This window comes from Gallinula chloropus (assembly GCF_964237585.1).
Source record: "Gallinula chloropus genome assembly, chromosome: 5".
NCBI lineage: Eukaryota > Metazoa > Chordata > Aves > Gruiformes > Rallidae > Gallinula > Gallinula chloropus.
This window is the reverse complement of record NC_140090.1, coordinates 37,436,144-37,460,476: the sequence shown is the minus strand read 5'-3', so window position 1 is coordinate 37,460,476 and position 24,333 is coordinate 37,436,144. Positions and strand designations below refer to the sequence as shown.

The 24,333-nt window shown below is 47.5% G+C and overlaps 1 protein-coding gene across 1 annotated transcript; it reads left to right on the top strand.

Annotated features, from left to right (window-relative positions):
• Window positions 1-4,100: 4,100 nt before the first annotated feature.
• FRZB (frizzled related protein) lies at window positions 4,101-23,284 on the top strand (the record flags this gene model as incomplete). Its single annotated transcript, XM_084265381.1, has 6 exons — window positions 4,101-4,554; window positions 12,659-12,706; window positions 17,609-17,674; window positions 19,690-19,894; window positions 20,133-20,196; window positions 22,182-23,284. 6 exons carry the CDS (start codon window positions 4,101-4,103, stop codon window positions 22,290-22,292), a joined length of 948 nt encoding a protein of 315 aa, XP_084121507.1. The 3' UTR covers window positions 22,293-23,284.
• Window positions 23,285-24,333: the final 1,049 nt, after the last annotated feature.

Genomic DNA, 24,333 nt, shown 5'->3' with positions numbered 1-24,333 from the left:
CAGCCCCCAAAATTACAGGTCTGTGTGCATTAAAAGAGCCTTTTCTTCTTCCTTGCCACTTCCAAGTCCTCCACGCAGAGGCTCGAAAGATGATTAAAATAAGTTAATAGTCCCCTGTGTTTTGTCTACCTGAGGGAGCTGAAACAAGACCCTGGCTGGAACAGGAAATGTACAATAAATCCCTGTTTTATGACTCTGTAAGTCAATGATTTTATGGTTTTAGTAACAGCTGGGTAAGAAGCATTTTAGGGGGTTGGGTTTGGGGAGTTTCTTGGTTTTGGGGCTTGTGGTTTCGTATTTGTTTTGGTTTGGGGTTTGGGAGGGTGGGGCGGGGGTTTAAGGCAGTGCATATAGGCAAATTAAATGGGCTGTAGAAAGGTTCAGGAAAGCAAAACCCTGCTCTGAAGAGGGATTTTTCTCTCGGCTAGTTCTTCTCTTAACAACAGCCCAAATAGCTACGGTCACGCTTGCACCCCTCTTCCTGTCGCAGCAGGTGGGAGCAGAGCATGAGTCGTAGCACTTGGGTTATAGGCAGCAGCCATGGGCACTTTTGGGCAGCCCCTGAGTCGATGAGCCTGCATCTCCTCGGGACGCTGCTGCAGGCTGCTGGCCTGGCACAACGTGTGAAGGGAAAGGGGAAAAGGGGCCTTGTAACAACGTCGCCTAGAGCTCAGGGCCAAACACGAGCTGTTCCCTGCTGTGCCAGGGCCCTTTGTGGTATCTAAAATCTAAACATACCATGCGACACGGGCCCTTCGTCGTCAGGGCGGCTGTCAGACCGGGAAAAGCGGCACGCTTGTTCTGCACCTTGAAGTTTCCCTTTGCTCCCACCTCTTCCTTCCTTGCTTTAGGCATGGCCTCGTTTCTCAGTGGGTCATCACAGACTACATATGGAGTTACCTGCACCCACGGTACCTCCTCGACAGCACTGCTCTGTAAGTACAGAGAACTGTAAGTACAGCCCTGCTGAGCTCTGCACCAAACCAGGGTAGATGCTGTCTGGTTTGGGCTAGGCTCTCATCCCCTCTGTGCCCCACCACCCCCCCCCCCCCCCCCCAGCAGAAAGCTGCTGGGATGTGCACATGGGGGGGATGCTTCATGTACCTAAAGGGTCACTGCGGCACTTAAGTGTAGAACTGGTGGGCGATGGGCTTATCACCCAAGTGACAGGAGATGGGACAAGGGGAAATGGCACTGAGCTGCGCCAGGGCAGAGTCAGATTAAATGTTGGGAAAAAATTTTTCCCTGAAAGAGTAGTCAGGGCCTGGAACAGGCTGCCCAGGGAGGAGGTTGAGTCACTGACCCTGGGTGTGTTTAAAATAAGGGTAGATGAGGTACTTAGGGATATGGTTTAGCATAGGACAGGAACGGTTGGACTCAATGATCTTAAAGGTCTTTTCCAACCTTGTGATTCTGTGAAGCAGTTCCTTGCTCAGCTTCCTTTTCAGGAGGGCGCAAGAACAAAGCCTCCCATCCCTTTCCACGTCCTCTGCTGCCCTCCTGGTGCTGCCAGGTTTCTGTATCCGGATGAAGACACTGGGCCATCCCTGGGCTGTGAGGGTCACCCAGCTGCCTCCCACTGCAAGTCTCCCACACCATTATTTTTCCATGGGCTTACAGCCAAGTCGCTGAGGGCAGCTTGGCCCCACTGTGCGCTGTCATGGGGTACAGTGGTTCCTGCGGCTGAAATAACAGTGATAAACTTGGTCTGTAACGTCTGTAGGAGCTGTGCCTGGGGCAAATCTCCTCGCCCTGGGCCTCAGCCCCACCAAGGGCTTGTTTATTTTAGGAAATGGCTGTGTGTGACATTGTGGGCTGCAGTGTTATTCTTTAAATTTCCAGATCTGCTCCAAGCCTGCCAGGAAACCCAGAGGCAGGCAGTGCTGATCCCAGGCTGCGGCCCGGAATTCCCGCTAGGCCTACACAACATTGAGCTGCTACAACTGCAATACAACGATTTGACTGATCCCCATTTGGAGCTGTACAAGATTAGGAAGCCGATTATTGTCACTGCCCACTCCCCAGAGGTTTAACATGGCCCTGTTGATGCAAACTGTAGGAAGAGATTATTTTGTTATATATATTTTTTCTCCCTAAAAGCTAAGAAGGTGGCAAGAGCAAAGGGGGTGGAATTCCCAAGGGCGGTGTGGTGGCACCCAAAGTAGAAGCTACTTTTCTTCTGCTCAACTTTTTTGACAGTACATATGAGCTTTGGGTGGAAATCTGTGCATGGTTTGTGCAGTCACCTGAAAAACGAGCACCTGCTCTGTGAGTACAGGCAGCCTGGGGAGGGCAAGCAAATCTCTTGCCCTCTCCCTCTGCAAAATGGGGGTCGCAGGCTTCAACTCTCTTACACAGTATGCTGATCTCGCTTCATTCTGATCACCTGGGATGCACCACTCCCACATCCATCATTGCCGCCAGGTAGTACTGGAGAAAGCCAGTGTATCCAGTTCCCAGCCAGCTGGGTACAGGTTTTATTACACTATGTGCTTTCTAAACACACATTTTACTCAAGAGGAAATTTGAGCCTCAGACTCTGCTGCAACTAAACCTGGCGAGCCAAGAGGGTGAGTCGCACCAGATCTCTTTTTAGCCCTTCCACTGCACACGAATCAGCTCCCCTGTGCCTGCCCTTGTCTGCAAGGCTGGATGCAGGCTCAGGGCCACAGGCAGCAGGACTGGGGGGTTCCCAAGGCTGTCATGTGTATGCGCGCTTCTGCTTCTTGCTGCTTCTGCGAGGGCGAGTAGCAACCCAGCCCATGACACTAGCACCTGCCCACAGAGGTGGGGAAATAAGAGGCCAAATACTTGTGCAGAGAGGCCAAAACGTACACGTGGTCCCTCTGCTCTGCTCCGTCGGCCTCACCAGTGCCTCCCTGTCTGCTTGACATGTACCTTTACTGGAGCCAACGGGACTTTTGCAGCTGAGTTAAAGGGATCCAGGTTTCAGCTGCAGTGATCAAGTTAAAAAAAAAACCCAACAACCAAACAATGCAGAAAAGCTTTTCAGGCATAGGAGCCTGCGCTCCTGAGTCTGTAGCCGTGGTTGCTTTCACACCCCATCCACGTTTTGGGTCTGGTTTCTGAGCCCTGGCTGCTGGTATGTGTGTTTCTCCTCACAGGTTAGATTTAACTGCCGAGACTGAAATAATCACCCCGGTACTACCCCAGTACAGCTCAACCAGACACGTGTTCAAGCAGTAACTCCGTACCTTGGTAACTAGGAGGAATTAGCTGTATGTTAGTTAGTTTATATCTGGGCTCTTTTTTGCAGATCGCGTCCCGACACCCTTTGGTGTGTCCTTGTTTTGTGAGCTACTTAAATACGGGGGGAGGGTTTGTGTCTCTGTGTGTGTATGTGTATGTGTATGTGTGAGGGGGTGTTGGGTTTTTGTAACCTTCTTAAGAGAAAGCACCCGGCAGCCTGGCTGCATCTGCCCCTTCTCTGAGCCTCTCGCTTCTACAGACTTTCCACTAAAACCTGGTGTGCGTGTGTGTCCCGCTCCCCGTCGCAAGGTGAACTGTAGCCCCCTCTCTCCAGGCACACACACCCCCTTTCCCCAGCGCCGCACCTCGCGGAGCAGCGCGGGTACCAGTGGCCCTTTCCTACCACCGCATCCCCGGCTCCATCGCCGGTACGCCGAGCCGGGACCGCCGCTCACGGCAAGGGCTCTTGCTTCTTCCCGAAGCCGACGTTCGCCTGTCGGGGGGAGGAAAAGACTTTACGCCCTCTTTTCCTCCTGAAGCGAGAAACCTCGTCGTCCCCCCCCTCCAGAGCGGAGCGCCGGCCGGTCCCCGGGCTGTCCCCCCGTCGCGGCTCTCCTTTGTTCGGGGCCGAGCTCCGGGCGGAGCGGGGCGCCCCCGTCACCACCCGCGCCCCGCCGGGAGGGGAGAGGCGGGCCCCGCGGAGCTCCCCGTCCCGCCCGGCGGCGGGAGGCGCGGAGGGGCCGGTCGGCGGGCGGGGGGCGGCGCGGCCGCGGACCGCCGGAGGAGCCGCCCCCCGCGCCGAGGTCTCGCCGCTCGGCCCCCTCAGCTCGGCTCGGCGCGGCGCGGCTCGACACGGCGGGGGCACGCCGTCGGGGCGGGCGGGCGGCGGCATGTGGCGGGGGCTGCCGGTGCTGGCCCTGGCCGGGCTGCTGGTGCTGGGGCGGGCGCCGGCGGGGCGGTCGGCGGCCTGCGAGCCGGTGCGCATCCCGTTGTGCAAGCCGCTGCCCTGGAACATGACCAAGATGCCGAACCACCTGCACCACAGCACGCAGGCCAACGCCGTGCTGGCCATGGAGCAGTTCGAGGGGCTGCTGGGCACCAACTGCAGCCCCGACCTCCTCTTCTTTCTCTGCGCCATGTACGCGCCCATCTGCACCATCGACTTCCAGCACGAACCCATCAAGCCCTGCAAGTCCGTCTGCGAGCGCGCCCGGGCCGGCTGCGAGCCCGTCCTCATCCGGTACCGGCACGCCTGGCCCGAGAGCCTGGCCTGCGACGAGCTGCCGCTCTACGACCGCGGCGTCTGCATCTCCCCCGAGGCCATCGTCACCGCCGAGGGCGCCGGTGAGTCCGCGGGGCCGGGGCCGGACAATGGGCGCCGGGCGGGGAGGGGAGGGAGGGAGAGGAGCACGCCCCGGGCAGCCCTTCCCCTGCTCCGCTCGGCCGGACCTTTCCCCGAGCCGCTTTGCGTCCCCTCCGCTTGCTTTACTTTTTGTTGGGTTGTTTGGGGGTTTTTTCCTTCTCTTTTCCCCGCCTTTATCAGCCGCAGCGCGGCCGGAAAAGTTGTGCCCTCGGCATGGAGGGGCCGCGACAAATGACAGCACTGCCGTCCCGTCGCGATGGGAAACGCTTAAAAGTGAGGGAGCGGCGGCGGGAGAGACATCCGTACCCCGCTTTGGTGCTTGGCGGGCAGCGGTTGCCCGTCGGGACGGCAAGAGCCACCCGAGAGAGAGGGGATCGCGCTGGTCCCCCGGCTGCTGTTTCCCGCAGCGCCGCTCTCCACATCCCCAGCTCTTCTTCACATCCCCAGCTCTCCCCGAAACGAGCTGCTCCCCTCCCGCACAAGGCCGTCGCTCCCCTGGGCACAGCCAATAGATTTTGAGGCGAGAGCCCGGCCCCGAGGAGCCCTGGGTGGGAGCTGGGAGGCTGTGGCTGCACGGCTGAAGGGGAGAAAGCAGTCTCGTCCCTGTTGTTCGGTATCGAATGCCAAGTTACCGCACAGGTTCCCCATCAGCTACCCAGGCTCATGAGTTACAGTCAGGAGAGGAGTGCAGCAAAGGTACAGCCTTCCCCTGTGCTTTGTTCCCGGTGTCCCCAAGCAAGCCAAAGGCTGCCTCCAGTGCTGCCGCAGCAGCTCCTGCACAGTTCTGATGGTACCTGACCCCCATGGCCTCCAATGGGCCATTGGAGCCCCTTGGCTTTCTCGCTGCATCCCGTTTCACCAGCCACGCTTGCCGTGGTCCCACAGGGTGGCTGGCAGCAGGTGCTTGGCTGCCATCTGGGGGTACCAGGGAAGCAGAGGCATCTCCAGGGGGTCAGGTGAAGAGTACTGACTGCTTTGGCCACCATGATGCCGCTGCAAGCCTCCTGTTGCTCAGGGACCCTGTTCCGTTCAGGGCATGCTGTGGTCACGACTGTCTTGGGCTGGAAGAGTGAGCAGGGCACAGGCCCAGTGTGGTGGGATGAGCGCCACAGAAACACGAAATCGAAGGAGCTGTTGAAGCAAGCCAGCGAGTGGCTGCCATCAGCGTGCATTGTCCTTTACAGAGCGACCACAGTTCTCGTCTCACCTGAGGAAAGCGTGTGCTGGTGGCGGGGCTAAGCTACACTACCTTGCTGCAGAGCTGCAGTGCCAGTGGGTCTGCCAGACTTCCCCTCAGGGCAGCAGGGCAGCAAGAGCCAGGGCAGGGGAGCAGCTGAGCAGGGTTGGAGGCTGGGCAGAGCAGCACCCCTGTGCCCCACGGGCTCCTTGTGCTGCCAGCTGCCTCCTTTGGTGCCCACAGTCTTGCTGCTGGGCAGTGGATCCTGCCTCTCCATCCTCCCCTGGCAGTGCCTTGTGAAGGAAAGGGGTTTATTTTCACACCATGCTCAGCACAGTATTTAATTGCATCTCTATCCCGTTACCAACCGCTTTATGTATCCCGCTACCTGCAGTGCCAAACTCTGTAACTCCTATTTTCCTCTTCTAACACAATCTCACGATTCGATTTCCTGACCGTGCTCCCCAGCTCAGCCCTCCCAGGTAAGCTGTCCTCTCCACTCATCCCCATTTCTTTCTAGGCCAGACTAACTCCGCTCCTTCTTGGGCTCCATCGAGTTGCCCCCCCCCCCAGCTTTTGAAATCTCAACCCGATGCCCGTGCCTTGATACCCATCTCCAGGCGTTACTCCTCTTTCCCTCTAACCCTTTTAATTGCTCCCCTCTCGCCTTTCCTTCCTGCCCTGTGCAGTTGTCCCCGGCCCGTGAACCCAGCTGTCTCCTTTTGCCGGCACATCCCTCGCTGCTGCTGCTCCCTGGGGGCCGTGGGCCTGCTGGGGTGGTTTGGGCAAGTGCGGTTTTGAACACCGAGCGCCTTTCTCTGCAGCATCGAGGCGCTTTCAAAACCGCCTTAAAAACGGCTCCGCGCCGAGCGAGGCTTGGCAGGTCTGCCGCGGTTTGAAAGCAATCGCATTCAAATCTGGAGGGAGGAAGTTTGGCTGAAATTGCCCCCGAGTTACCTATTTCTGAGGACCTCAGCAGCACAATGACCTCTTTGAGGGATTCCAGCGCCAGATCCATGAAAACTCTCTTTCAGTGAATGAGAACCTGATGACATTCTCATTTCTGGGCTGAAAATTTTGAACTGATGCATTATGCGCCAGATTGAAAGAATCCTTCTTGAGGGAATAAGACTGCTCCTTCAGAGAGCAGAGCGAAGGATTCCTGTTCTAGGAAGAGGTAAGGTGAACACTTTCAAATTCGATTCTCCAAATAAAGGATTGCAGCCAAGTAGAAGACACGAATAACGAGCTGCCTGATGGGGACCATGCAGAATACCTGCTCTTATTTTATCTCCTAAGCACTCTGACCGTTTGTGCTGCCTGCAGAGAACATCCAGTACAGCAGGCAGACATATGAACCCATTTCTTCACTGGCTTCTGTTGCTCAAGAGGAATTTCTTTATTCTTCAGGAGCGTAGTTCTGGTTTTTCTTTTATTTTTGCTGCCGGTGAAATAACAGGGACCTGCTGTTTCCTGTCTTCTTGAGGTCTCTGCATTGTTACTGGTGAGGGTCCATGCGTTTGTCTCTTCCCTTCTGTAAGGCAGCGGCCTGAGGGGTGACACGGTGAAACCTTTGCTGTTTTCAGAGCAGGGACAGGGTCTGGAAAGCCCAGTTTCTATTCCTCTTCCGATATTAGACCATGCATCTTTCTGAGAGCACGGTTCAGCCGTGGTGCAAGAGCTCTTCTGACCATCAGGATTCATTTTCTCTGGGTTGAGTTGCCTGCAAGAGGCTGCAGCAGGTTGACATCATGCTGGATCAGTTATCGCCTGCTCTTCTGCAGCTGGGAACAGTTTGCATGGATGGACATCCAGGAAAATTCCCTGACACCATTAACATAACTGGTCTTGACTCTGATTTCAGTGATGCCAAGCTGAAGATCCTTTGAAAGTTATTTAACTTTTTTTTCCTTGGCCATCGCAGTAAAAGAGGAGAAGCTCCTCTCCCATCAGCTGCATTCCCCATGCCTAGCAGACTGTGGAGAAACTGTGGTTGGTAAAATCCGTGGCAAATCCTGGTAGGAAGTTTGCTTCTGGTTATTGAGGCACGAGTTAAGAGTCCTCCACAAACACCTTCTAGCATCTCTTTCCTCGCACAGCCCAGGTGGTAAGGAAGATCTAACAAGGGAAGTGTTTGTGTCCTTCTGAAGTTCTTCAGAGCTGCTGGAATAGCTCCTGCTTATGGCTGCGATAGAGAAGGCTGGTAAGATCAGTAGAAGTGCCCTGTTTAGGGCTCAGTTAGAGGAAGAGCTCTGCAGGCCCTCTGGGTCTTTGCTGGTCTCCAAAACCTGAGTGTGAGCTGCTCATTTGGAGGTCTGAGGTCCCCCAAGAGACCACCTTCAAACGAGTGTCCTGTGCGACACAAATGTTTCTCGATTTTTCATTATCTTTGGGCAACACCTTGGTGCCTTTACTCCCAGGCAGCAGTGGGATGCTCAGGGCACAGCGACGGTGTTCTGGAGCAGCTGTGATGCAGAGTAATTTGGCTTTTTATGGAGGATACAACAAATCACAATCCTGAACGGAGGATGAAACGGTCTGGAGATACATTTACCATTCCAGGTGTGATACTAGTACACACGAACGTTTTTGGTATCCTATAGCTTTTGCCCCACATCCTAGTCCTGTGCTTTTTGGGGATGCTCGCAGACAGGGATACTGGCTGTCTTGTGTATGCAGGAGGTCCCATTCACAGGCTCCGTCTGCAGATGCTGATTCTTTCTCAAATCTGTCAGGTGACTTCTGCCGTTCATCATCCCATCAAATCTTCTTTAGTCTGTGAGACAGCAAGAAGTGCAGGTAGACAAAACCCGCCTGGAATCTAAAGTTTCAATAGCAGGACTGGTCTTTAATTTTACATTTAATAAATGACCAGCCTGACCATTGCTGGTGCTGGGATGCCAACCCAGAATAGTGCTTCAGTGCATGTGCTTGACTGCTGCTGCCTAGCAGAACGTTGATGTCTTAAGTGACATGTTTATTCCTGTTTTGCAGAGGGAAGTGGCAATAAAACCATATCTTATTTAGGTAGAAAGTAGCTTGAAAGTGTGTTGGGTTGTTAATGAGATGTTGGAGGAAAGGGAAGCACCGTCACAAAGGCATCATATGCCTGTAATTCATGTCGAGACTGTTTTGGGTGACTGTCATTAAGATGGCCAAGGAGAAACCTGAATCTCTTAAAACTACCACCTCGAGCTTTAAAGAAAATGAAAGATTTTTCAAGTGACTGAGATGTATTTTATTAAATATTGCATGAACCCATGATATCTCTGTGTAGTCCAAGTCCTCTGTACCTGCCTGTCTGCCCAGATGAATCCGTAGTCATCCAGTATGTGATTTTGGCATCGTTTGCTTAAAAGAAAAGCAGAAGAGCCATATTCCATGCTTGTTTTCATAAGTTAATAACTTCATTTCCAAAACAGTGGCTTCCAATCTCCAGATCAAATTTGCCATGACGCAGACTTTGCACAGCTCTTTTAAGTTGAAATGCCCAGCGGTGCTAGGAGGGAGCATTTTGGGCCCAGAGGTGCTAGGGGAGCATTTTGGGCTGTGCTGAGGATGAACGGTCACAGCCAGGTTGTAGTTTACAAAGTCGTGAATTGTTTTAGGCATTTGCTCAAAACTTGGAAGTGGCCTCATTTCTCGGTTAAAGAACCAAAGTCGTTACAGGTCTCAAGCCTTAAAGACGACCAGAAAGGTAAACAAGGGGATTAAAACCTCGTTAATAATGATAGCGTCCATGGTGGTGGTTTATCAGTTTGGTTTGTCTGCCTCTGCAGTCCCCTAGAAAGGCTTTTGGAGTCTAAGCACTGAGTCGAGACCTAGGCTGTTAAATGTCATCAAAGACCTGTCAGGACTCATTATGTGGAGTAATTCGTTACGTGGAGCGGCCGTGCTGCCATGTCATGGGCCACTCTGTGACTTGGGGTGTGAGCGCTCCCGATCAACTTCAACTAGGATCCGTCTTCATATGACTTCGCTTTGCTGTGCATGTTTCTGCAAGTGGATTAGCAAAGGTCCTCACTGTATTAAGAGCTGAAGTAGATTACAAGGTCTGAATTAATGCTTTTTAAAAAAAAAATTATTGTTTTTGTAATTTAAACTGTGCTGTAAGTAAGATGCTTGCTCAACACTAGGATTCACCAAGTTGCTTCCTTTTTCCAAATGTCTCCTCTGAATCTGTGGTCCAGGCATTGTTATTTTGTACACTTGGTACACAAGTGGCTTTTATTCTCTCTTTGTTAGCGGTTTGAGGTTGGGTTGTTTTGGTTTTTTTTTAATAGCATCCCTCTCTAGAGTGATTAATTAAAATGGCTTATTGAAAATTGCGTTTGGATTCTTCTTTAAACAAAATTTAATAGGAAGTCTTTGGATGGGAGCTCTGGCTAATATTTCCTCTTTGGAAATCCTGCTAATCAGTGCTGACAGACATTTCTTTCAGAAATATTGTTTTGCATAGACAAAGCTTGGCAGAGGTCTCTTCTGGAGAGAAGTGGAACAATAAGAAGTCAGCTGTTTATTTTTAAAAAGGGGGGTTTCTCTTTCTTTTTTTCTTCCTCTTCTTCCTCTTCATATTTTTCTTTCTTTTTCTTTTCTTTTTCTTACTTTTTTTTTTTATTCTTTTTCCTGTCTGCATTACAACTGAAGGTCTAGGCAGTGTGCATCTCCTGATGGAGAGGTCTCTGCTCATTAGACTGCTGGGATCAGGGGATGGGATAGAGGGATCTGGAAAGGACCAGGCTGTATGAGCCTGACTGGGCAAAGGCTCAGGGAGATGTGAAGCTTTTCCCGAGGTGTCTTGTAGCACGGTGGAGGTCTCTGGGCCTATCTTCCTCGCCCATCATCAGAAACTGCTCATCCCTAAATAAGCACAGCTGCAGCAGGAAAGATAAGCATCAAGGCAAGATCAGTACTTGCTTGGCCCAACCTCTGGCAAGTGGCGAAATGAATCACAAGGTACCTGTTTACTCCTCTTCTGCTCATTGACAGACACTGTACTCTGGCCAGGATTGCAGAGAACAACGCGGGCATGGGAATGGGACCCGTTTCCGTTAATAGCTGCTCTACACACAACATCTGCATTGCTCCTGTTTTGCACAGCCAGCTGCTTCATCAGGTACCCACAGCTGCTGGTTTGGGGTAGGGCAAGTGATCCGGCGAACAGGCAGAGAGTTAGGAAATGAGTTGAGGTTGTGGTGTGTTTTAATTTGGTAAAAATAAGTTGTGTACCTAGGAGCGGGAGGTGGAAAGCACTTCAGTTCATGTTTGTTTACAGGACAAGGTATTATACTGGGCATACTGAGGGATTACCAGCCCTCCTTGCATTGGTGTGAGTTTGAAGTACAGTTCCTCAACCAATACACAAGCATTGTACTGCTGAGTAGGGTAGGATGCTTTGCCGGGCTCAGGTTTATATTTAGTTGTAATTCCAGAGTGAATTGGACTTGGTCTGTTCAAACACCATGAAGTCATGACTGCTTGGATCCCTTAGACAGGGAGAGCATGCTTTAGGGCTTCCTTCTCCTTGTTCTCTCTGTGGATGTGAGGATGGTCCACATTTGACCTGCTGCTGCAAGTTTTATCTGCCTCAAGTAATAAATTTTTGAATTTAACTATTATGTTAGGGAACTAGGATATTTTTTAGATTTATTCTTGTACTGTCATTCAGCCTTATCCTCATAAATATGCATTAAGATGCAGATTTTAAAATTTTATTTTTAAATAAGGATGGAAAAATTAGATGAACTAAGTAATATTAGATCTCTTGTAAACAGGTCTTTTAAACACTTATTTACAGAACTTGTGTTTAAATAATGGCCCCAGCCCTTAAAATTTAGTCCACGCATCTAAACTCCTCACTGTACTGAATACCTTCGGTGTCCTGGGCTGTATTGCAGCCAAATCCTTACAGCTTCAACTGCAGGAGAGGAGCTTTTGTGATGTGGTCTTGTGTTTATTTGTTCTGTTTTGTGTAAGCAGTGTTGTATCTGTGATAACAGAAGGATGTAAGAATGATGATGTTTGTGTGATACCAGCATCCAGAGTAGAAAAAACTTACTAGGATTTTGGGTATGCAAACTTAAAGAAGGGTTTTTGGTTTCTTTATCTGAAAGCTCAGTTGGTTTTCCATTTTATGTGCCATTCTAATAAATATACTGCCTCTCAACCAAGTCTTGTCTCTCTCGCATTTATTTTTTACGTTACCTTGCACAACGGTGTATGCACTAGCATACCTGTTTTTCATGATTAAGTGTATGTATGAATCCATTAAATAGTGTGTTTTGATAAACAGCAGGTTTGAAGGGATACATTTTGCTGTTGTGGGGGACATGCCGCTTACAGGCGTGTCTAAAAGCGGTTCTCTGGACCTAGTCCCTTTTTCTTTTCCTTCTGTTCCTTATCCATCCTTCAGACTAATCAGTATGTTTTTAAACTGAGGGGAAGGGGAAGGCCTGAAACGTTTGGTTTGGCATTTGCTTCAACGATACGATTATGGTTGGTTGGTTTGATTTCCTCAGTAACCGAAGAAAACAAACCAAAAGTAATTTCTCTTTCATCATCTAATGAAAAGCAAACACTACGTGTGCTTTCTGTAGGTGCTTGTAAGTTCATGCCATAAATTTCCATCCTAATCCTAAACCTGCCAGCCTGTGTGCCGGTGGAAACGGGATATTTTGTTTGCTCCAGCATTTAACATGATGTGCTGGATTCGTGGGAAGTTCGGATAATTGTGTCAGCTTTTTAACAGGCTGGTCTGTAGAACATCAAGATCTGTTTATTGATTAAGTTATTCAGTTTTAATATACCAAATATTAGAGAAAGAGAAAACATTGTAATGTGGATGCATTGAAATAGTCCAGTTTTAAAAATACTAACATTTCTTTACGTGTTTTATGACTCTGTGCCAGATTTTCCTATGGATTCTAATAATGGCAACTGTAGAGGTGCTGGCATCGGTGAGTACGCTTTTATAACTCTATAATAACTCTATAACAAGTGGTCTTTCAAATCCTTTTAATACTTAATGGGACATGATGTGACACATACAGACTCTGCCTTGTCTTGTAATCCTGTAGATCGTGCTTTTGTGTCCACAAAAAGGGGTTTCTGTCGTGGGCAGGTGGGATTTGGGGCTGGTCAGCCTGTGGATCTCCCAGCAGACAACTCAATTTTAGTCTATATTTAGCGCTTGTCTCTTCTCCTTTTGTCAGGGCAAAATTTCCATCAAGTAAAGAGGGCTGTGCTGACTTCCCTAAAAGTTTTGTCTTGAAAGTTCTTTAAATGGATTTTCTCTGGGTAAAACCAGCAAAGGTAACGGTTCAGTTCATTCTGACTCAAAGTTTGCAAACTGCCTTCTTTGTAGATAATGGCAAAACTCCCGTTAACCTGAGGGGATTGAGCCTGAGACCTTCTGAGCCTGGTTTTATTCCAGCAGGTCTCCTATTGCTTTTTATTTTTGTTTTGTTTTTTCTGGAACTGACTAAAAACCCCTTGAGCATTACCCGTGGTCATATGCCACGCAAAGCAGGCACGCCCAGATTGGTGGCAAATAGGTCATAGAAGTGTGAATTTGTTGCTCCAGCAAGCCAATGACTGTAGGTTTTCCTGGGTTTTATTCCCTTTCCTTCAGAAGGTTTCTTCTTTGGCCTTAGTCATAAAGATAACACCTGGAAACCTGACGTTGTCCATTGTGGCTTTCCTTCTTCAGAGGTGTTCAGCCACTACGGCATGCATGCTGATGCTCAGTTTATTAGTATAAAAGCCCAAGCATGGTTGTGGAACATAAAATCTGATACCTACAGGGAATTGGGTAACTTCGGCATTAGTATCTGTGACCCAATTGTAAAAAGGTATTAATAATGCCTGGTTGCAAAAACATGATCAGTAGGTCCCAATGTGGAAGTAGCTGTGCAAAATGTTACTTAAATCACGGTGTGCATCCTTTGGAAACCCAGCTGCCATTAGGGAAACTTGGTAAGAGCAGGCCCCTTAACAAGCTGCAGTTTCACTTGCCTTCAGCATGGAACCATGTCTGAAAGACTCTCGAAAGTTTTTTTTATTACTGATATTAGTAACTTCTTATAGAATTGTAGAATGTGCTGAGTTGAAAGGGACCCCAAAGGATCATCAAGTCCTAGTTGTAAGCCATTTTCAATGGAGTGGCATTGAGAAAGTGTGGATTTCGTGCTCTATGGTGACCACAGACAAGCTTCACTTTGAGTATGAAAGGAAAGCCAGATACCTTCAACGCCACCTTATATCAGAAATACTAACTGTATCTTCAGCACCTCCTGTCTTTAGGGATGTAGATAGCATGGAGTACCAGCAAGTGACCCTGCAGTTGAAAAAAGTTCAGTGATACTGTTGCTCTCATGACACTTTTTGACTAGTTAAAAACAAAACCAGACCTAAAAAATAATAATTAAAAAAAATAGTTAAGATGCATATAAAAATTACTGCTGAAAAGGAGGCATTAGGTTATATTTTTACTACTGCCTCTTGTTGTACGAACAGTTTCTGGTTCACTGTGCTACACCTGCTTCAGCTGACAAGCACAGCTCAGGCACCTAAAAGCTCTATTTATGTATATTTGCTCTATTTATTTATAATTGCTCTATTTATGTGTTCACTAAAGTAAATTTATGACTTTGCCATTGTCAATAGAATTGTTTTGCAAGTGGCAACCGGGTGTGTTTTAATAATAATAATCATCATCATCATCATCCTGGGCAAGGCTGTAGTTTCTGGACCATCTTGCGGGTCTTTAAAAAGGGCAAGAAGGAGGATCCCAGCAACTATAGGCCAGTCAGCCTCACCTCTGTCCCTGGAAAGGTGATGGAACAGCTTGTTCTGGATGCCATCTCCAAGCAATTGGAAGAGAAGAAGGTCATGAGGAGTAGTCAGCATGGATTCACCAACGGGAGATTGTGCTCGACCAATCTCATGTCCTTTTATGATGTCATCACCAGCTGGGTAGATGGAGGGGGAGCACTGGATGTCATCTACCTTGACTTCAGCAAGGCTTTTGATACTGTCTCCCATGACATCCTGATAGCAAAGCTGAGAGAGCATGGGATAGATGAGTGAACAGTGAGGTGGGTTGAGAATTGGCTGTCAGACTGGGCTCAGAGGGCGGTGATCAGTGGAGCAGAATCTGACTGGACACCTGTGACTAGCGGTGTTCCCCAGGGCTCGGTGTTGGGTCCAGTCCTGTTTAATATCTTCATTGACGACCTTGATGAGGGAATAGCATCCACCCTCAGCAAGTACACCAATGATACAAAGCTGGGAGGAGTGGCTGACATGCAGGAACACTGCGCTGCCATCCAGAGAGACCTGGACAGGCTGGAAAGCTGGGCAGGGAGAATCCTAATGAAATTGAACAAAAGCAAGTGTAGAGTCTTGCACCTGGGGAGGAATAACCGCTTGTATCAGTACAGGCTGGGGGATGACCTGCTGGAGAAGAGCTCTGTGGAGAAGGACCTAGGGGTCCTGGTAGATGACAGGTTGGCCATGAGCCAGCAGTGTGCTCTGGTGGCTAAGAGAGCCAATGGGATCCTGGGATGCATCAGGAAGAGTGTGGCCAGCAGGTCAAAGGAGGTGATCCTCCCCCTCTACTCTGCCCTGGTCAGGCCCCACCTGGAGTATTGTGTCCAGTTCTGGGCTCCCTGGTATCAAAAAGACAGGGACCTCCTGGAGAGAGTCCAAAGAAGGGCTACAAAGATGATTAAGGGCCTGGAGCATCTCCCCTATGAGGAAAGGCTGAGTAAGTTGGGACTGTTCAGCCTTGAGAAAAGAAGACTAAGGGGGGTACCTAATTAATGTTTATAAATATCTTAAGTATGAGATGCAGGGGGAATTGGCCAGCCCCTTTTAAGTGGTCTGTGGGGACTGGACAAGGGGTGGTGGCCTCAAGTTGGAGCACAGGAAGTTCCGCTCCAACATGCGGAAGAACTTTTTCACAGTGAGGGCGACAGAGCCCTGGGACAGGCTGCCCAGGGAGGTGGTGGAGTCTCCATCTCTCATCATCTGGACGCCTATCTGTGCAATATGAGCTAGGGAGCTGCTTTGGCAGGGGGATTGGACCTTCCAACCCCTACAATTCTGTGATTCTGTGATTCTGCTGCTGTGTGCAGTCACTGTGAGAAGTACTCATGGATCACTCTTAAAAGCACCTTTTGTCCTTGGCAGTGTCTGCTGGCAAAATTGAGTCTGCACTGGGGAGTGGGGGAGGATTTTTACCTCCCTTGGCAGTAAACTTCATTGTTGTTTGCTTCACCAGATACTTTTCAAGTCACTTAGAAAATTTTTTCCAGAGGATTTTTTGGACTTTTTCTTCTTTTTTTTTAATCCTTTATTTCTCAGGAAAGCACTGGCCAGGTTTCAGTGCTGGTACTGGTCAGTATTGCAGCCAGGTTTAAGATGGCATGTTTCTTGATTCCTAGAAACAAGACCACCAGAGTATATTCTTCAAATTAATAAAAGCAAAAGAAAAAGCCAGTTCCATCTTAAAATTGAGGGAAATTGTAGGTTATGTGTTCTTGTCCTGTAACTCAGGCTGTTTTTTTCGACTTGTGTAGCAAAGTGCTGTAGAGCAGGAGAATGTTAAATTGTAAGACTTGGATGTGAGCGCTGAGATGCCTGCATGAGTGTGGGTCGTAGGAGCACATCTTTTATGGCCTGTTTCAAGGCAGGTTATAAAATGGGCCATAATTTGGCCTAAAGTATGCATGAGCTCCCACAGGCAGAAGGGAAGCCAAAAATCACTTCCCTTCTCTGCCTTTATTATTTTAGCACGGTCTCATACAAAAGCTGAAGTCTGTAGATAGATTCCTGAGGATGTGTTTGAAATTCAAGGAAACAATATCCTCTTCTTTTGAAATGTTCTCCTCTTTCCTGTAGGGTTTTTTTTTTTGGTGGGTGCTTGGGTGTTTTTTTGTATTTTCACCTACAGAAATTCATTTAATACAAAATAATGATTTGGGAAGTCCATAACCATATGATGCCATCTCTTTTTAATAGGCAGAAATTTTGCATAGCAAATAAAAAAGTTCTTTTTCAGGCTCTCCACATTGGATTTAACTAATTCACTAGCCGTATGCATTGTTATTTTAGAATGGCAGTATATTGAAACAGGCTTCCTTAAGTCAAGTCAAATGTCAAAATAGATGACCACATGTATGTAATACTGGGACCTGCTGTTTGACTTGGAAGGGGAGGTATCAGAGCTAATAATTTCCCTATTTTAATTAAACCAGAGGGTCTGGGTCATAATTTTATCCAGCAAACCCAGAGGGCATGGTGGCTCTGTGGCTTGTATTTGTTATCGACGTGTGTATGAATTCCATGTGAGCAGCATGGGCTTGAATTATAGTCACACCTGATAATCCCTGGCGACTTGTCAGGACCATTCCAGAAGAGTTCAGAGCAGGGAGCCATGTGCCACTTGGTCCTACCACCGTCTGACATGCTTCCTCTGTTGACTGTAGCTCATAGACACCTTGAGATGTGAAGGAGCCACGCCACTGTGAGCACAGAGGAGACTAAAATTGAATCTTGAATTGACTAGTCCTTTCATTTTTGTTGTTGTGGGATTCTTTGTTGTGGTTTCATTTGGTTTGGGGTTTTTTTTGTTTTAATTTCAGCATGTCAAGCTCTCTCCTAGAAACCTTTGAGACCTCATGGAGGGTTCCTCAACTTCCAGCAGAGCAGGATTGCCCAGTGGTTTTTAATATTTAACTTGCCTGTAATGAATCAAATGAGTGAAATTTTTGTTAGGTGTGAGTTTGGGGTTCGGGGAGATTGTCACTGGACGTTCACCCTTTTCTTTCTAAACAACAGTTCCTGTTTTTTCATAGAGCGCTGCAAATGCAAGCCTATAAAAGCCACCCAGAAGACCTATCTTCGCAACAATTATAACTACGGTAAGGACAGCTGCCTGTGTGGCCAGCTCCCAACCTATTTAAGCCTACAGTAAGGGAAAATTTTTCCTTAAAAAGCCCATGGACCCAATTACTGATGGCTAATCCATTAGTACTTATTACAGAAGGATGACGTGGCCTGAAACATCTCCAAGTTCAGAACCAAGAGTGTTTGTAGAAAGATGGTGGGGGGTTAGCTTAATACATTAGTACAAGAGTGCCTTTGTTGACATTGGGTGTTACTTCATTGTCAGCTCAGGCATCTGAGGTTTATGCCCTTCTTTAGTGGCTGGAGTGATGCAACAAAACCGACGTGGGCTGCCATGCCTGAACTGCCCCAGATTTCCAGCTCCAGCCTGCTCTGCTTTCACACGGAAGGGTGTTTTCCCTAACTTCCCTGCCTGCAAACTCGCTGTGGGATCCAACAGGCATGCTAGGTTCTTTCCTTTTTGCATAGGGAAGCCATCAATGAGCATCTTGCTGCGCTGTCAGTAACACCGGTAAAAGTGCCTGTTATGCCTTGTCCATATTGTTCTGACCTTCAGTCACATCACAGGTCCAGTCTGCTGCCTGTCTTTACACTGGTTTTAGCAAATTAGGCTGTTGAAGCTGGTGAATCCGTACCACTTACAGGAACTGAACGATTGAGCCCATCCTCCCGCTGCAAAGAGCCTTAAGCTCACTGAACTCAGAGACTTCATTTAAATGGCAGTAACTGCATACAATTTATGAAGATTATGTATTTATGTGACTGTTGTCAGATAAGCTTCTTGTAAGAATAGATCCTATTAAAAGCTAAAAAACTATAATTGTATTCAATCAAACCTATTTGGATTTTTTTTTAGGTTACTAGTCAGTTTTATGTTGTTTTGGTGGATTTCTTTGGAAAATCTTTACAGGGCAGCTCTTCTCTGGTGGGTACCACCCCTGCACGGAGCAGAGTGGTTGAGCACGCTGCTGCCCATCTTTTCAAATGGAAGAGGTGCCAATATGCATTTGAAATAGCTCCAAACTGAAGCAAGGTTTTGTTTTGAAACCATAAAGAGGTTTTAAGGAGGTGTATCTCTTGGGGTGAGTTGTCTATGTTAAATGCATAGCAGCTGTTAGCTGTTGGGATCTGTGTATAAAGCAGCTGCAGTACGTGCTGGCAATGTCTGTGAAGAGCAGAGATGTGTGCTACATCCATGGTTTGTTTCCTTCACGTAGGTTAGAAGAAATTTGGAATCCAGGGGATCTGCTGTCTGTAATGGGAAGGGGCTCCTGTTTTCAAGCTGTGAAAGATGTGGCATTCTCCAGAGCATGACCTCTGGATTGGCTTTGCATTTACGTGCAGGATCAGTTCACTGGCCACCATGAGAAAAACAAAAAAGCATTGCCTTTGAAAGGCAACTTTCCCTCCCGTGCAACTTAAGGCAAAGAGAAAGGGTGAGGGAGGAAACAATTAGGTGGGTCACCAGGTCAAGATCAGGAGTGTTTGGAGTTCATAAAGAGCAGAGCAGATTGGTGCTGGGTCACTGGAGAGACAGTTAAAAAAAGTAAGGGGACGTCATCCAGCAGAAGTAGTGGTATGGGAAGTTTTAATGCCCATTCGTGTTTCATGGAAGGTTGAGAGTGAACATAGCGAGTTTGGTCATCTGAACTGCAAGTAGGGAAAGAGGGAGAAGATACAGCTAGAGGGAGAAGAAGAGCTTACAAGGAGTTAATTAAATATATAAAGTGGAATGCATGAAGAAGAGGGGATACTAAAAATAAAGCCTAACTCAAATAGGACACAAATCCAAGTGGTATGTAGCTCTTGCTTGTGGCCATACTATTAGGAGAGATACTGAGCTACTTGTACCCTCCTGGGGGAGGCTGAAGTGATGAAGTGAGGAGGGGGGCAGGGATGTTGCTGGAGTTTAGCTAGGCTTTTGATAATGGACCATGCAAAAGACTAATCCCAGAGGTCAGGAAGAACAGCGTGGGGGTGTCCTGCAATATCTGCTGCTGCTAACTATCCTCTTTGTGACTTTCCGCAGTCATTCGGGCTAAAGTGAAGGAAGTGAAGACCAAATGTCATGACGTCACTGTGGTAGTGGAAGTAAAAGAGATCCTAAAATCTTCCCTGGTGAACATCCCAAAGGACACTGTAAACCTTCACACAAACTCTGGCTGCTTGTGTCCACCACTCAGTGCCAATGAAGAGTACATCATTATGGGCTACGAAGACGAGGAGCGCTCCAGGTAACTTTTCTGTGTTACCCTTGAAGCATATTTGTTGTTGGTTGTTCCCCTGCCCATAAAGCTGTACATCAGAGCCACTGGGAAAGGAAAACTTGGTGGGACTCTCTGTACGGCTTCTTAATGGTATTCAGGGTGGACAGGGCTCTCTGCAGGCACAGAGGTCTTCGTCTTGCATATGTTAGGCTGTGTAGCTTGTGCATGGCTGTGGATGCAGTAACCAGTTGTCTCTGTTGTGTAGGTTACTCTTGGTGGAAGGCTCCATAGCTGAGAAATGGAAAGATCGTCTTGGTAAAAAAGTGAAGGTAAGAGTGTAACTCACCAAAAGCCAAACGTCACAGATACCATGAAACAGCTACCTCATCTTTTCAGAGTAACAGAAGTAAATCCATGTGCTGACCACAATTAATTAATATCAAGTATCAAAACTTCACTTGCTGGGTTTTTTGCTATATTACTTAGAAATGCAGGGTGAATAGACCTGAGGGATACGTTGAGTTTCCCCAAAGTACAGTGGTGTAGCAGCAATCAAAAACCTCTGTCTCAAAGAAGCAAACAGTAGGAGCGCTTTCACTCTGTAGGCAAACTGCATTCTGCAACACACACCTACTTAACTGGGGTTGTGGTGCTGATTAGAAAAGGAAGAGGGCTTTACAAATGTTTCCCAGACTAAGTCAGATTTAATATTATTTAAATACAGTTTTCTTACCAGAGGATGTGGATTAGCAGCTATTTTATGTTTACCTTTCTGGCCTAGATGAGGGAGGTACGTGTCACAGCAAATTGGGAGTCATCAGCTCTAATGCAGGCAATATATGAAAATGTGTTGTGATGTTTTCCGATTTAAATGTATTCTCATGCCTTCCAAGTTTCTAGAAGGATTGCCTTTTCATGTTTTGATGCACCACAAAGTATTGGTGATTTTGACACTGTTAGGTTACTCTTGGTAGAAGGCTCCATAGCTGAGAAATGGAAAGATCGTCTCAGTAAAAAAGTGAAGGTAAGAGTGTAACTCACTAAAAGCCAAACGTCACAGATACCATGAAACAGAATGAGCATCGTTTTACAGAGGTTATCCTTATTTTGACAGAATTTCTCGGTCATTAATTTGACATGATAGTGGTTTGCCTGTGCAAACCAGTCTCTTCTTCCACCCAACACCTCAAGAGCATTAACAGTGACTGGCAGGCAAATGTTGCTCTGATTACACATGCGAGATTTTCTGTGCGCGTTTGTCACATCCACAGAGTACATGAGTGAAAAGATAAGGGGATTTCAATCCAAATAGTAGTTTGATTTGGCAGAACCTTGTGAAATCCAGTGCTGCAGAGCAAATACCACATTATCGCTGTGGGGTGACTTCTGCTTCGTTCCACTTCTTGGGTGTCAGTGTAATTTGTTGGGTTTTTTTGAAACTTCACTTATTTCCTTACTTATTTCCTTATATTGGACATGGGTTTCAGTTCAATTCAGTTGCTTTTCTATCAAGCATTGGTTTGAATGTGCTGAATGTTTTGCAGTAGCTTCAGAGCATCATTCCACCACAGCATATAGAAAGCATGTAGAAGCTGGTGAGAAGGTTGTCCACGGCCAGAGGGCACGACCACCCCCAGAGCTTTACTAGTGCATGGGTCCCAAAACTGGCTTAAAATAACATTGGTCCTCCCATTTGTCCTGCTGTTGTGCTCTCAACTTGCCTCACGTATGTGCTCCCACCTGCCTGCTGTCAGCATCCTCCTGGCGTGCAGTGCCTGGGGCTGCTGAGGATCACACCACATTGCCACCCGCTTCTCATTGCGATCTCCTTTTCCTAAAGCATCATCAGTTGTACCAGCTGTATATTATGACATCTGTTTCATACCACAGTTGCTAGTACCTAGAAAAGTAAAAGTAAATAAATAACGATGATTTTTTAAAAAAATCATTAAAAGAGCTTGACTGTGTTTTCATCCCACCCGCCCCAAAGACTGCACTGATAGCTTCATTTACATTTTGTTGTTTAGAAGGTGAGATGCTGTCCTGCTGAAGCCATTATGCCCTGTGTCAGCCCCTTCCTTCGCAGAGGCCTCAAGAAAGCCAGGAAGTGGTTCCTCTATTTAAAGTGACTTTACCGATGACCTCACATCCCACCATTCGAGCCCAAACGCAGGGTGATGCAGGGGAAACAGCCAAGGCTTTTATATGGGTTATTTCCCTGCTGTTTGTAAACACATGCAGTTGTTTGACGTACAGCTTGTTTCTTCTTCTGTAACCTCCTTTGTCTTTTCTTTTTTTGCCTTTCAATACGCAGCGCTGGGATCAGAAGCTCCGCCACCTTGGGAAGGGGAAGGGAGAACCTGGACACAGCGACTCGGCTCCAAAGCCCGGCAAACCCAGCAGTGCCCGACAAGCACGTAGTTAGACGTGGGATGCCATACGTTGACATGCAGTGGACTATCTACCAAGACTTCATTGTTGGAGCAGCAAAGGAGAAATTGCACTATTGCACGTTATATTCTATTGTTTACTACAAAATAATGTTTTAGCTTATATTAGTTTTTATTCTCCCTCTTGTTTTCTGCCTTTTTTTATTTTATTTTTCTTCTTCAGATGTGTCCAAGCTCTGGAAATATATTTTATTTTTTCTCTGTTACTAAGAACTGTAGAAATCTGCCTTTATGAGATGGGGAAACAAAAGGACACACCGAATTTACCATTTTGTCACCCCAGTCATCTTAGGGAGAAAATTCTGGTGCGGGCAGGAATGAGATCAGGCAAAGTCCATCACTTAAAGTCAGGGCTCAGGCTGGCTTCCCCCCTTTCTTTCTTGGTCACTGCTTGGTGAAATTTGATGTGTTGGGGGGCCATGTTGTTGATTTGGTTTTAGGTGCTTAATTTTTTAAATTCTGAAATATATGAAGAAATGGATGGTAAGACAGTGTGCATCAGTAAACCTCTGTTAAACTTTTTAACTCATAAATAAACCACTTGTGTATGCCAGAGCCGAACTTTAAACATGTCCTGAGATGAACACGGTGTCCTTGTATCCATGGGACCTGGTTCTCTGGTGCTCCGGACCTTGTGGGAAGGGCTGTACAGTCCCGATAATGCAGGGTGTGATTTATAATACACTTCTCTTATAATGGCAGGGTTTTATCTTTTCCCCCCTTTTCTTTCGTCTGCTGAGTTGTAGGAATAGACTGACTTACCAGGCCTGCTCCTCAGTACAGGTCTGCACTTTACCCCTTTGATTTTTGTGGTGTTATTCTTAAATCTGTGCCTACATAAACAAGTGTTCAATGCTCAGTAAAATATGTCCAATAAAAGAATTGTAGTTGTCAACACAGACCTTACCTGACTTTTGAAGCTCCGTCATGTTTTTATATTACTGTTCAGAATATAAAAAGCAAAAAAGAAAAACAACCCAACCGCCAAATGTCCATTTTTGTGCCTTTATAGATTTCTCTGCAGATAGTGCCAGTGTTTGCAGTTATCACTGTGTTTTTCTGTTCTCACGTGCTCGAAAGGAATTGAAGTGGCGTAAACAAACTAACAGTCCCTTTTGGGGTGGTACACAGAGCCAGTGGCTGTTGGCATTCTCAGCTGTTGGTATCGTGCGTTAGGGCTGCCCTTTGCTAGGACAACAGCATTGCAATTGTTAGGTAGTTTTAAAATGCAGTGATAATGAGTAAACACAGAAATACCTGGTGGTTATGTACGATAATGTTACGTTTAAAATTTCAGTTAATAGCCAGTTGAGCTTTGTGCTTTCCCCTTGCCAGCAACCCCAGCCCTGCACTCAAAGCAGGTCAGCAACACATAGTCTTTTGCGCAGTTAAATTGTCTGTGGGTGACAGAGCCCTGGAATAGGCTGCCCAGGGAAGTTGTGGAGTCTCCATCTCTGGAGATGAATTCAAGACCCATCTGGATGCCTATCTGTGCAACCTGTCCTAGGGAGCTGCTTTGGCAGGGGAGTTGGACCCGATGATCTCTCGAGGTCTCTTCCAACCCCTGTGATTCTGTAATGGTCCTCCTTTCAATCCGGATACTCTTCCTTCATCTCCCCTTAATCCCCTTAGCTAGGATCAAAGGAAAAGCAATGCTGTCCAGGGACAAAGGATAGAGATGTATTTCATTAATTGATGTGAACCGGTTCCTGATCATCTTCACTTCCTTGATGTTTTATTTGCAAGGCTGTAACTCATGCACATTTTTCATGTGATCAACAAGTTGATGACCAGAAGGTGAGGCAGCTGGCTGTGGTTTCATTAACCACTGCTGATTTGCATTTCCAGTGAGGAGGTGAGGTTGTGGTGGCTTTCTCTGGAGGAGAGTAGAGGTGCTAGTGGCGGGTTTGCTCTTTGCATTTTGCCAGCCAGGAGGATTGGTTACCCATCCCTCTTGCCTTGGCTAAGGGAGCTGTTGAAGAGGTAAGGGGAGAGTGTGTCAAGATATGTTTGCTT